The following is a 14,202-nucleotide window of genomic DNA, read 5'->3' on the forward strand; positions in this document are numbered from 1 at the left end:
ATAGCTTCTTCCTAATATCTCAGACTCGCGCTGAAAAGTCTTTGCTGATGGCGTAGTCAATATCCTTGAGCTTTTGACAGTTAAGCAAAATTTTTTTTTTGTCTCGGAAGTCAAGGAGTTTAAAGATTATTGGTCTTGTTTTGTTTGCCATTGATTTGCCTAGTCTATGGATGCATTCAATTGCCACTGCTTCTAACTCCAAAGTATGCCTAATGACCTTTTCATTCTCCGCGCGTTCCAGGGATTCGGTATTTTCTTCTGTATTTTCCTGCATACCATACACAATAAGGTTCGACCTTCTGGATCTATTCTCTAGATCGTCTAGCCTTAATTCCAAGGATGATACAATTTCTTGTAGGCTAGCGACTTGTTTAGTGCAAGCTGAAACATTATCTTCAAGGCATGATAGACATTCTAGTTTTTCATCTATCGATGTCAGTCATTCTTCCTTTATTGTCTTTATATCTGCGGCGATTTGAGTTAACTGTTCGGCAAGGTCCGGAAGGTCAGGCCCGGGATTAGTCTCGACTTCTCCAGCAAGCAGTAACAACTTTGCAAGGTACACTATGTCATACAAACAATCGAGAAGCACCGTAGGGTACGGCAGCACGAAGAGACAGCGCTCACTAGAGCGAAAACACTTTCCAAAACGTCTTCTTACCTGCACAAAGAAGACAAGCGGGTGAGCCATCTGCATGCAAGCCCTGCTGCCATGCCCTTTGTGATGTGCTGGGTCGTCGCCGGCTTTGTGCTCCGGGTGAGGTGAAGGGCCGTGCTGGGCGGCTTCAAGAATGTACTTCCGCTGGAGGTAGACGATGACGGGTTCCCTTCCGCAAATGGTAGGAAAGGAAACGACGAAAAGGTGACATTCTGAAGCACATGCGCGTTGAGAATCACGAAAGACTGATTTGGTTCTTGATGTCCCGCTGGTATTGGCAGCAGGTTCGCGATAATCTGCACAAAGAAGACAAGCGGGTGAGCCATCTGTGTGCAAGCCCTGCTGCCGTGCCCTTTGTTGTTGTTTCATTCACAAGGTTCATGAATAAATGCAAACTTCCACTTTTCTACAGCGCAGATATAACTAAAAGTTTTCTGCCATTTTCTCAATTAACCTAGCTGAGAAACCAAAAAAAATGGTACAATTTGATGAAAACATTGGTTGGCTCCAACGACATTTCTTGTTCAACTAGTCTGGATGACTTCAAGCCTTCCTGTGAACCTCCATCTTGTTTGGACAGCCTGAAAGCTCATTTTTTGGCCCTCTTGCGTTGCATGTGCAGTGGCGGTAAACAGTAGTTCAGTAGTTCAACATATTTGCCCGGTATCCTTCCGTGGTGAGTCGGACTTCCTTGATCCGTCAGCGTCCATCAAGACCTTCCATTAGTTGCAATTCAGATAGCTGCCATTATTTATTTATTTACACATACTGCAGCCCCTGCAGCCCCATTGCATGGAAGGCAGAATAAATGCCCTTAGGTTGGTTTCTCCTACTGTCTTGTCCTTCCTTTGTCCCAAGAGCATGCTTGAGACCCCACAAGGTTGAATTGTGAAGTTCCACTGAAATGTTTATTTCAAATGCTATTAGTAACAAGACACCAGTGTGTGAAGCAATGCAGCAGAACTTCTGCTGCCATTTTAGAGCCAGCATTATCATTTCTTCAGTGCATTTACATTATACATGAAGGATGTGTCATCTCACAAAAGAAAGAGCTAGGAAACACTGTGAGGAGGCACACATTTATAGCATGCCAGAGTCTCACCGTGGATGCCCGCTTACTTAGATACCTGCAGTTCTCACTGGAGCCAGACAAGGTACGTGCCCAAGACACACACACGGTCATTGGCGTCGTGGCCAGCAACCCTGCTGGTCATTTGCTCACCTGGCACTTCCTCAAGAGCCATTGGGACGCTATTTACAGTCTGTGAGCAAGTTGTCCTTTCTTCATTGATATGTACTGCAAAAGAAAGCTTGCATGTGCGAAATATAAAGCTCAGGCATTGTGGATTTCGTCGAACACTTGACTACCAAATCTGAGGCATTGTGGACTTATGATATTGGCTATCATGACATAGAAGCGCTTCCTGCTTCAAATCTCAATTCTTTCCATGTAGAGGAAGCTGACATAATAGTTCTGCGGAAACCCGCAAGGTGGAGAAAATTAATTAATAAAGGGAAAATGAGACATCCACCCAAACATAGCTAAGTGCTCCAAAGGAAACCCGTACGGGTTCCTCGAAGAAAAATTCGTCGTGGTCAAAAGCTTTGCAGTTGAAGAAAAATTCGTCCTGACGAATTTTTCTTCAACTGCGAAGCTTTTCTTTCGAGGAACCCGTACGGGTTTCCTTTGGAGCACTTAGCTACGTTTGGGTGGATGTCTCATTTTCCCTTTATTAACTAGATGAAGCCGTAGACGAAACCTTGTCACTGAGTCTTTATGCTTTCTCGTTGCAGTTTCAAGGAGACAACATTCTCTCTGGACAGCATCCTATCAGCTCTACTGCCAAGGTTTCACACTGAGTATGACTACCAAGAGGTCAGTGGCCACTGAATAGCTAGCACACCATTAAAAAAAGGAGTGCCCACAAGAAGGGCTGATTTGACAAAGGGCATGCAGCTTAAGTGGCTTAGTGCTGATGATCAGGTTTTTGTCAGAGCATCTCAACTTGCCTGGTAAATGGGGTTGCAGCATGTTTCCGGAATCACCTGCCTTATGGGGATGTGCAACTCTCACGCGTACCCTGATATGGTGTTTTCTCGCATAGTTCCCATCTCCTGTAATCCGGCTTCGCCGCATGGCTTTACTGCAGCGGTCGGTGTGCTAGCAGGGTAGTACGAGAGATGGCACGAGTGTTGCTCTGCTAACGCAACTAACGGCGGGGTTTCTTGGGCGCAAAAAGGAGAAGGCTCTTCCTCTTTGGCTCGGGATCGGCAAGCGGCGCGGACGTTCTGCGCGTTGCCCGATCCATGCTTCTGCAAGACCGTCTCGCGAGGCTTACACAGGAATGGACGAACACGATCGTTCGAACGCGCCACCGTTCGCATAACCGTACACACGAACGACCAGACGCTGGTGTCCAGCATGGGGCGAACATATTCGCTCATTATCCGGTCTCGGTGAGTCGGTCTTCCGCAATTTGTCGTGCACCCATCGGCATGTTTTGTGAATAGCAACTCGGCTAGCAGGTGCAATAACTGGTCCAATAAAAGGTGCAATAAATGCCCTTGTGATTGTTTGCACTACTGTGTTGTCGTTCCTTTGTCCCAAGAGCACGGGTGAGAACCCCACAGCCTTTACTGCTTATTACTGTAGATTAAAGATTTATATCTGCTCTGCTCATTTACCTAGCCTTGATTAATATCTAAACTTAAGTGCTTGCCCTTCCATTAGTTAGTACAGTCAAACCTCATTAATGAGATGAGATATAACAAACTAATGGATATAACATAGTAAGTGAAAATCCCATTGAAATTCCCACAGAGATCCATGTGTTTAAAACCTCGTTTTAACAACGTAATATTGTCCTGCCAATGGATGTAACGAACAAGATCTGTCTATGAAACCTGACGCTTGCACTCTGGATATATAGCTTTCTGCAAGGTTCGGCACACATTCGGTGCAGAAGTTCAAAACTCCTCCATTGAATATGCCATCAAGCAACACTAGTCTTTCTCACCGCTGCACATAGCTGCACGTAAACAGTAGCTCATTAATGCCGTCACTATTCTCCCTCTCACTGCCGCACCACATAGGCTAATGCTGATAGGCATAGCTCCAAGATTGCACTGGTGCAATCGCCCAGCCTTAGCCAGCCTTCGCGACGTGCCACATTCAGACAGAGAAGTGTGATGGAAATGGTGAGCTACTGCTTGCGGGTGGCAGTGTAAAAGATCAGTGCTCCACTTTTCTCTCTCACTGCAGCACACCGTGCAGGCTGGTGCAGTTAGTCGTGGCCTCCGAGATTGCATCGGTGCGGTTGCAATCTCAGAGGCCACAAGTCTGTCACGCTCAAGCTAGTGCGACTAGGTTTGTTGGCCTTTTTGCGCACACAGTGGAGCTAAGGTATAAATACACGTGGTAACAAAGCTCCCATAGAAGTCCATACGTCCTGCTATGGCGGCTTGAAGATGACGACAATGATGATGAATTGGGGCTAATTGATGAAATGATGAATTGTGGAATTGTGGCTAAAGGTAGATTTCACCGCCATTGCATTTCACCACCTCATCGTCTCCTCTTCAGGCATCTATGTCTTTACAGCCACTGTCCACTTAGACTCCCGGTCCTCGCACACTGGTTTCGCAAGAAATCCATATTTGCGGCACAGAAATTGAACCAGTTGAATTGGTTCATTGGCCTGTTATGCAGGTGTATCGTGTGTCGTCCATGAGGTGCAGACACCCTTCGTAGGAGAGCTTGCTCCTTGCTTCAGGTGCCTTGTATGTGGACCAGCCCAGATCACCCTGAATGGCCCCGATTGCAACGTGCCCATGACAGCCAAGGGCCAGATAGCCCACTTCTTGCTGTCCTCGCTCCAACCACTTCCTGGATTTTGCTGTGAGGCAGACAGCTGAATTCGCAGAAGTCAAGCCAGGGACATGCACAGATTTCCACGTGTCTCGGATATTCAGGAAGCGGTTACACCCCCACAGGCATGGCAACCCCATCTACATTTCGCAGGGCCAATTTTTCGGTGTAAAAAAATTTATGTTTCCCGTTCTAGGCTTGTTCGCGAAGTCGTCTACTGTGCCAGATCACATCACATGGCATACAAAGAAACAACAGTACAAATGAAGCGTAAGGGAGAACATTCGCCACAACATCGTGTCACAATCAATTACGAATACGCCTGTCTGTATTTATAGCCCTAATTATATTGTAACGATATTAATAAAACAACTATATTTATTAAGGGCGAACTTGTGCCCACAAGTAAAAGTCATTGCGGTCGTGAAGAAATCCCCGGTGGTCGCATTCTCAAGACTGGCCTCGAACCGTCTTCCTCTTTCTCCTAGCGTGACACCTCGTGCGCGTGGCGCATGCGAGCCGGGTCCAACTGGCTGCCCGTGCCACGAAGATTGCTGCCTGTTGTTGCTGAACAACACCACGGTATGGCGTGCACAGTGTTCAATACAAAGGGCGTGCAACTTGAATGTCACCAAGTTTGTCGCGGCACTATATTGGCAGGCATTACACCAGTGAGTCTTAAGAGTTTTTGCATGAATTTAGAGCAATGGGTTAACTCAGATTTTGAACTAAGTACCACATGCATGTGTTCTTAGTACCAGCACACATCTGTTATTTCAGTGTTATGATCAAATTAACTTTAGTACCTTGAAATAATTCACAAAAACCACCCTTTAACCTTCACTAACACAGCACACATGCCACCTGTAGTTCTTCTCTGGTACTCAAGACACAGCTAAAACATATTCTTTAGTGTGAAAAGGCAGTGAAAAAATAAGATTACTTATCAAATATTATAAGGTTAGTACAATATATATTGCCATTACATCTACGCATAAGAGAGTTTTGACGACATTACAGCGTTAAATACGATAATACAATCTTGGCGTATCTCAGCATGCTTTGCCACAAGCAAACTTCAGAAGCCTGCACAGTTTCGTGCTCATAATTGTTCATGGATGGAACCAAACAGCCTGTGGCTTCACACTTTCCTACTTTAATGACATTGTCTGTACTTTTTCTAATGTTTTCATGGGCGACATATGGGACACATAATTTTCATCAACTACTGTTTTGCACCGCAAGACGTAGTCGCGCTTCAATCACATGGACCTGCATTTCAGCCTCGCCTCTGCGACCGTGTGAATTGACCATGGCGGAGCTACATGAAAGTAGCGGATCAGCCTGGATCAGCTGCGTAGTTGGGGGTACTGTGTTGTGTGCCACGTGCTGCTTGACTACGATGGACTTTGTGTCACAGTGTGAAAGACTGGTTCTTTGACCACGTCGTCGTTTTTGCCAGTTTCACAATGCTATGGACAAGCCAAATGGTAAGCGATAACTACAGGCCATCACATTGAAACAGAAGGCAGCTGCCGTAAAGGCAGTCACATCAGGTGCTAAAAAGTATTCTGTTGCACACATCAAAGATTCATCCGCCGCCCTCCAGCTGTGGAAGAAAACTAAAAGGCGCAGCTCCGGAGGCAAGAACTGCAATCTCTTCGAACTGCTCAAGCCCTCGTTTATTCCCTGCGAACGTCATTGAAGTTTTTGCCGAAGGTACTGCCGTTCACACGCTTGTCGACAAGAGTGCTGCAGTGTCCGTGATTGCCGACCACCTTTGCCGTATGCTCCAAAAAGTCGCGACACCGTTTTCTTCCATTTTGCTACGTACAGCAAGCGCTGAGCCAATTGAGCCCTTAGGAACATGTACCGTCCGTGCCGCCATACAAGACAATTTGTACCACATTGAGTTTGTTGTTCTTCCCCGCTGCTCTCACGCCATCATTCTAGGATGGGACTTCCTCTCATCTCATCAGGCTGTTATTGATTGTGCCCGTGCAGAACTTGCGCTGACCCCATTTTGTGGCAGGCTTTCTGAAGATTTGCCTCCACCTTCTGCTCGAGTATTCTTCACCACCAACACTGATATCCCTGCTTTCTCTTCCACCCTTGTATCTGTTTCCTGTGCTGCTTTCTACGATTCCACAGTTCTTTTCACACCGTCTCAACTTGCTGCACCCCGTCATCCTTTCTTGCTTCCCTTGGCCCACCTTCCCTTTCGCCAGGGCTCCAGCGCACTTTATTTTTCGAATCCATTTTCGTGTTCATCAAGCTCACATCATGACAAGTGCCTCAATTTTGCTGACGAATTTGACACGAGCTCTGTGTACGATGTGCCTGATGACTCGACTCCTCTTCAGGTTGACACTATGACCCCCCTGTCTCTGCATCTGCGCCTGCATGTGACCGAACGTTTGCTACGTCTATTGATCCCAACCTCACTCCGAGTCAACGCACGGAGATCATCAACTGTCTTAAGCGATTTTGAACTTCTTTCGACCTCCAACAACAATATTTGGGACGTACCTCCACAGTCATTCATCACATTGAGACCAGCAGCCATGCACCTCTACGCAACGTCCACACCATGTGTCCGCGATGGAGCGCTGTGTCATCGATGAGCATGTAAGAGACGGGCTTCAAAGCAGCATGATACAGCCACCGGTAGTACTGGTGAAAAAAGAAAAATATGGGAAAATTTGTTTTTGTGTGGACTATCAGTGACTCAACAAGATAACCTGGAAAATGTATATCCTCTCCCCCATATCGACGACGCACTGGACTGCCTCCAAGGCGCTGAATTCTTTTTGTCCTTAGACTTACGATTTGGTTATTGGCAGGTCCCAGTGGCTGACGCAGATAGTCAGAAAATGGAATTTGTTACGCCTGATGGCTTATGGGGGTATGGTAGGGTAAACCCCCATAAAATCGAATTTGCAATTTTGGCACAGAAAAATACACTGCACTATGATGAGCAAACCTGCGTGAGCGCGATCTCGAGTGCCCGCTCAAAGCGGTTCAAATGTTGTGCCAAGGTGTGCCGTGTGCCCTGCCGTTTAAAAGTGGCAGGTGTAGGCGGGTTTGTTTATCGCTGTCGTTTGTGATTTTCTTCATTATGGCATGGATTCTTTTTTGCTTGTGTGTGTGTGGGGGGGGGGGGGGGGTATATAAATTACTTGTACTAAAATATGATATATTAATTAAAAGAAAATGAGTCATCCACCCCATCGTAGCAATTGCCACAAAGGAATCCCATGCGGGTTCCTCGAAAGAAAAGAATCGTAGTTGATGAAAAATTCGTCCTGGTCAGGGGCTGAAACCCGGGACCACCGCCTTTCTGGGGCAGCTGCTCTACCATCTGAGCTAACCAAGCAGCTAGCAGATGGCAGGTCGAAGTCGAATTCGTTAACAACTCGAAGCAAGTGTTTGACGTAATAGTCCTTTGTAGAAAAGAACTATTACGTCAGACTATTGCTTACGTGGTCATGGTAGCCTGTGTTTTGAGTTTCAAACATATTACTTGCCCAGAAGATGGCACGATCGTCCAGAAAATGGAGCAGAAAGCGAACTTCAAAGGTAACCGGTCTTCTGAGCAAATGTATTCATGAACGAACACAGAACACCAATGAGTCGCTCAACCAACTCATATGGTGCCGCTGCCCTAAGAAAACTTTGTCAGTGCTTACGCATTGAAGACAGCAACTAACAATGCTGTAGCCTACTACAATGACAGCAATTCTGCACGAAAAGCTGTTCTGGAGGCCCTTGGAATTGTTCCAGGTCTGTTTTGTAATATTGCCCTCGATAGGATGGACAAAGAGCCTGTTGACATGGCAGAATTCTATGACTCTGCCGAGAGCAAGAAAAAATGAAGGATAAAAAGTAACACTAAGAAGGGTTTTGGAGACACCTGGAAGAAAGTCGGCAGCAATATGTATCCTTCTGGGACATTTTGAGCATCCACAAGCAGTATTCGAACATAAAACTTCGTTTTTCTCAAATTGCATTTTTTATGAATATTTCAAATTCAATGTACCTTTTCTCAGAAAGTATTGATCCTATTCCAGTGAAATTTTGTACACATGTACTACAACCAGTCATAAATATTCTGAACTAAAGAAATCTCTGATGATATGAATGATAACACTGGAAAAATTTACATTGCAAGAAACCCCCCTTGTGGTTTTGTGCAAGCAGAGATATTATTCTTTTTCGGGTGCGAACTCCAAAGTGGATATGATATTTCTTTAGTTCAGATATAACCTATGGGTATTTAGAATAACACTGCATAATATCATCACATTCCTCTGCGTGGCTGCAGAGAAAAGGTACATCAAATAATTAAACACACCCGAAATTTTGGGAGTGGGCCACCGGAAAATCAAACCATCTCGACACAAACAAAGTGTCTCGTATTGTACCCAAGAGCATCTTTTGTAAGCCCGTGAAAGTTGATGCGTATGTCTGCAGCCGTTTCTAAAATATTACGTTAAAACTAACATGTACCATTTACCCCACCATACCTCCTTATATGAATTTACCGTGATGCCCTTTGGCCTGTGTGATGCACCTGCAACGTTTGAAAGAATGATGGATAACGTCCTCCGGGGCTTCAGATGGTAGGTGGCTTTGTTATCTCGATGACATTGTCATCTTTTCCGCGGACTTTTCTTTTCACCTTCTCCGACTCAAACGCATGCTCACTTTCCTCACCGATGCTGGACTCCAGCTCAACTTAAAGAAGTCTCGCTTCGCCGCCCGGCAGCTAGTCATGCTTGGCCACGTCGTCGAATTCCCACGACCAAAAACCACAAAAAAAAAAACTCCGCAGCTTCATCGGATTATGCTTTTGCTTTCGTCGTTTCATCCGCAACTTCACCTCCATAATAGTGCCTTTGATGCAGCTTCTCACAAGTAACCATGACCTCTTGGCCTGGCCACCAGTTTGCGATGCCACACTCATGCCGCTGCGTCGTCTGCTAACCTCACCCCCCATGCTCTGACATTTTGACCGAAGCGCACTGACAGAAATACACACGGATGCCAGTGGCGTCGGCATTGGCGCTGTTCTTACACAATGAAAGACTGGCTTTGATGAATGCATTGTTGCCTTCGCTAGCCGCGCACTCACAAAAGCAGAAGCAAGCTATTCCGTTACAGAAAAAGAATGCCTGGCTATCATTTGGGCCATAACGAATTTTCATCCTTACCTCTATGGTCACCCGTTCGACATCATCACTGACCGCCATGCACTCTGCTGGCTGTCGTCCTTGAAAGATCCTTCAGGTCTCCTCGCTCGATGGGCGCTTCGCCTCCAAGAGTACGATATTCAAGTGCTGTACCGCTATAGCCGTAAACATTCGGACGTGAATGCCTTGTCTCGCTGCCCAGTGTCAGGCCAGCCCAATTATAAGAAAGTACGAATATGTGAGTCCTCCCTCACTGCCACGAACATGCTTTTGGAGCAGCAGAAGGATCAATAGATTGTTGCTATGCTGGCTTTTCTGTCACACCGATCAGCGCCTTCTCCTGACCGTGCAGTGCATCGCCAAGCACACGACTTCGCTGTTCATGACGAACTCTTATACCGGCGTAACTACCTCTCGGGACAGGTGCAAATGGTTACTCCTGGTTCCTCGGCATCTACATTCGGACATACGTGCAGTGTTTCACAATGACCCGTAATGAGCACATGCAGGAGTACTAAAAACATATGCGCGCCTTCGACTCCCTTATTACTGGTGCGGGATGTACCGATTCGTCTGCCAATATGTCCGTTTCTGCCTCACTTGCCAATGCCGCAAGAATACCCCTTGTGCCTCAGCAGCTCTACTGCAACCATTGCCTTGTCCGGGACGGGCCTTTGCTCGCGTTGGAGTTTATGGGCCCCTTCCAAGTACTTCAGGTGGCAACCACTGGGTGATTGTGGCGATAGACCATCTTACGCGATAGCATCTGTGCGTGATGTTGCCTGGTTCCTCCTGCGTAACATCATACTTCGCCATGGAGGCCCCAGAGAATTGCTGAGCAACAGAGTCTTCTCTCTGACATTATAGAAGCCCTACTCAAGGAATGCCATGTAACTCACCGTACCACAACTGCTACTACCCACAAACTAACGGGGTGACTGAGTGCTTTAACTGTACTCTTGGCGACATGTTAGCCATGTACGTCGCATCTAACCAGACCAATGGGACCGCATTCTACCCTTCATGACATACGCTTATAATACCGCCACACAGACCACTACGGGATTTTCCCCATTCTTTCTTCTTTACGGACGCGAGCCTTCCTGCACAATGGATACCACCCTTCCGTATCGCCCTGACACAACGAAGGCTACTACCCTGTCCAAAGCTGCTCCACACGCGGAAAAGTGCCGAAAGCTCGCCCGCACATTTACTTCGGAAGATCAGCACCTACAGAAGCACCTTCGGGATATTCCCGCCTCTCCTACACCCTATGCCCCTGACTCACTAGTCTGTCTTTGGGTTCCCGCTACCAGCCCTGGACTTTAACCCAAGCTTGTTTCCAAGAACCGGGGTCGCTACCGTGTTGTCAGTCAAACGTCTCCTGTGAATTATTTGGTAGAACTTCTTGAGCCGCCTTCTGATAAGCGCCACTGAATTCGTGCATGTTCAGCAGCTCAAGCCATACTTTGGCCCACCTGTTCTATCTAGCCCATAGGTCGCCGAGCCGGCTCCCCTTCTCTGGGGAGGTAATTGTAGTACTGGAGAAGAACAAGCAGCAAGCACTGCTCCTAGAAATGATGAAGACGAGTGGTTGGAAGCCTTGTGCCTGTGTTGCCTAAGCTGTGTGTCCTCTCACTGCGGTGCTCTACTATCCGAGAGTTTCATCAATTAAACTATAACACCTCTTGACAATACTAATGAATAGTAGTGGCCCCAAGACTGAGCCCTGGGAAACACCTGAAGTAACGGAACTGAGAAGTCAGCATTTTAAAAGAACCAATCCGAGATCTCACATCCAAATAGCTAGTCAGCCAGTCGTGTAGTTTGCGATTTTTAAGAACTGAGCGTAGTTTAAAATGAGAAGTTTTTTGTGGCAGACTGTATCAAATGTTTTCGCATAATCTATAAAGGTGTCATCTATCTGTCCACGAGTGTTTAGTGCCATTGCAACGTCATGAGTGAATTTGATGAGTTGTGTGACTGTTTAGTGGCCAGAACGGAACCCATGTTGCCACTTGGAGATTATGCTATTATCAGCCAAAGACCTGCTGATATGTTTATGAATGATATGCTTTGATAACTTACATCATGTGTTAATTAAAGAAATTGGCCTGTAGCTTGAAAACAGCTTTTTGTTGCCAGATTTAAATACAGGGATGACAGTGGCAATTTTCCAGAGACGAGCAACAGTGCATGAGTCGGTCAGATTTTGGAAAATGGTTAGGTAATGTGCAACCTTTCTGAGCACCTTTCTAAAAATTCATTTGGAACACCATCTGGTCCATTACTTTTGGTTGTGTCGATGCTAAGCAGATGGTTAATAACTCCTGCTATGAACATTTGGATATCAGAAATTGGATATCAGATGGCTGCACCATCTCGTGTGCTCTGGAGGTTGGGTTAGTACCATCATCAGAGACAAAAACAGATCTAAAGTTGTTGCTGAATGCTTCAGATATAGAACAAGGATCAGAACAGGGTTGGTCGTCATTGACTTGTCAATAATAAATATAGATGAAACCGGGGATACAGGGTTAATAGTTCTCGAAAATTTCGCTGCGTTAACTTTTATGAGTGTAATCACTGTATTGTTGCAAAATAAGTCTCATGCATCACATATTTTAGTTTTTAATGTTGATTTCAGTGAACTTAGCAAAAAATGATGCTGACTGTTTGGCGGGGAGTTCTGATGCTTGCGAGGCCATTTGGCTTGTTGCATAAGTTGAATGATACGCTTGTTGCACCAGGAGCGTTCCAGGTTGCGTTTTATACATTCTTTTGGAACAAATTTCAATATGCACTCTTCGGCAATGTTGTATAAGTACTCAAGTAAGGTATTGACGTCAGAGTGGTCACTGGAAGTCAAGAAGCAATCAAAAGATGTAGCCAGTAAATTAGTAATAGCAATGTCATCTGCACCGTTAAAATTCAACACAGTTTTGAAAACAGGTGCTATGATGTCAATGGCCAGATTAAATGTAACAAAGACTGCTTTGTGATCACAAAGACCATCAGTTATTTCATATTCAAAGCTGTTGCATAAAAGTGGCTCGTTCACAAAGACAAGATCCCAGATGGAAACTTCACATGTAGGAACAGTGACGGCCTGTGTTAGGTCAAATGAAGTAGCCAAGGTAATGAAAGACTCGCACAGTAATTTGGCGCCACCAGCTACGGAATGAGAGCTCCAGTTTATACATGGGACATTTCAATCACCACAGAGTATCAACTCGCAGCAATGAAGCCTGTGTGTAACTATACGTATTCACAAACGATAGGAAAGATGTTGCCAGAGCCGGGCAGGCGGTATATGGCACCCAAAACCACGATGAAGCTACCGATTTTAACTTTGGCCCAAAGTGATTCAATATCTGTGAGTTCTGGAAGTGCAGAAAATTTGATGCCGTTTCTAAAAAAGAGCGCCACGCCGCCTTGCCCACCCGGCACGTATCTTTCCGTAGAACCGTGTAGCCAGAAGGCAAAAACTCAACATCGGAAATAACATCGCTGATCCAAGTTTCGGTTACTGAAACAAAAGATAGATCATGACAATCCACTAGATATTTAAAGTCATCACTTTTATTAAGTAGACTATGTGCATTTACATTTAGAAGCGTCACTCGGCAGTTAGATTGCAGTCTGTTGGGGATACTTCTGGTTGTCTTTACAATGAATTTTTTAGCATCGTCCCAAGTGTAGCATTTGTTATCCATGATAAGCAAGTTGCAGTGCAGTCATGCCCTAAGTGCGAATGAGTGTGAAGAACCTTTTTATTTCATAGTAAAAATTTACTAATAATTTTGCGCCAATTAGCCCAAAATATGGCAGCAAGAAATGTTGCCAGTAGCTTGTCTGATGCAGCATGTCAAAACTCCTGAAAACTATTGGCCAACTGATAATGCACTAAACTGGCTGAGCTTTTCAATCAGCAGCATTGCCTGCATTCTACTTTTGCGACATTGCCACTCTCCGACAAAAGCCAACAGCATTCACCCTGCACTCTGAGTAGCTCTCTACACACAGCGTGCTGTATATTGGTTGAAGGTTGTGTACTATTATGCTGGAATGGAGCCACACTACATGGCTTGCAGCACATGAAGGAAAGATGCTGCATCATCTAACCTGCAGTTTTCTGTTGTCATTGCGATAAACTGGAGCACTTGCACAGTCAAGGCATGCTGTGTTTCCATATTTTGTAATTACGCATTTCATTTTGTATTTCTTTCACGATTCATAATTAGCTCATACAAAGCCGCATCACCATTCCCGCCTCTGGCTGCCAGCATATAGAAATGCGGTGGAGGAACTGCTGCTGCATTGCTCCAAAGCTGCCGCAAAGTGTGGAACCTGCTACATGCTGCTATAAAAGCCCGACTTTGGAAAAAATTGCATCATGTCAGTGCCAAAAGGGATTCCAGAGCGTTTTATATAGTTCTGCTGGTAGTGAATGTGAAAAGAAAATCCAACTTTTGCATTTATGC

General features: G+C 45.6%; 1 protein-coding gene across 1 annotated transcript in view; it reads left to right on the forward strand.

Moving 5' to 3' along the window:
* Window positions 1–14,202, forward strand: part of LOC126529908 (endoplasmic reticulum aminopeptidase 2-like) — a 123,128-nt gene that overhangs the window by 94,099 nt on the left and 14,827 nt on the right. Inside the window, exons 14-15 of the mRNA XM_050177359.2 lie at window positions 1,782–1,922; window positions 2,453–2,534. Of these exons, the coding sequence (XP_050033316.1) occupies window positions 1,782–1,922; window positions 2,453–2,534 (223 nt within the window). The remainder of the gene's footprint in view (window positions 1–1,781; window positions 1,923–2,452; window positions 2,535–14,202) is intronic.

This window comes from Dermacentor andersoni, chromosome 5, assembly GCF_023375885.2.
Source record: "Dermacentor andersoni chromosome 5, qqDerAnde1_hic_scaffold, whole genome shotgun sequence".
NCBI lineage: Eukaryota > Metazoa > Arthropoda > Arachnida > Ixodida > Ixodidae > Dermacentor > Dermacentor andersoni.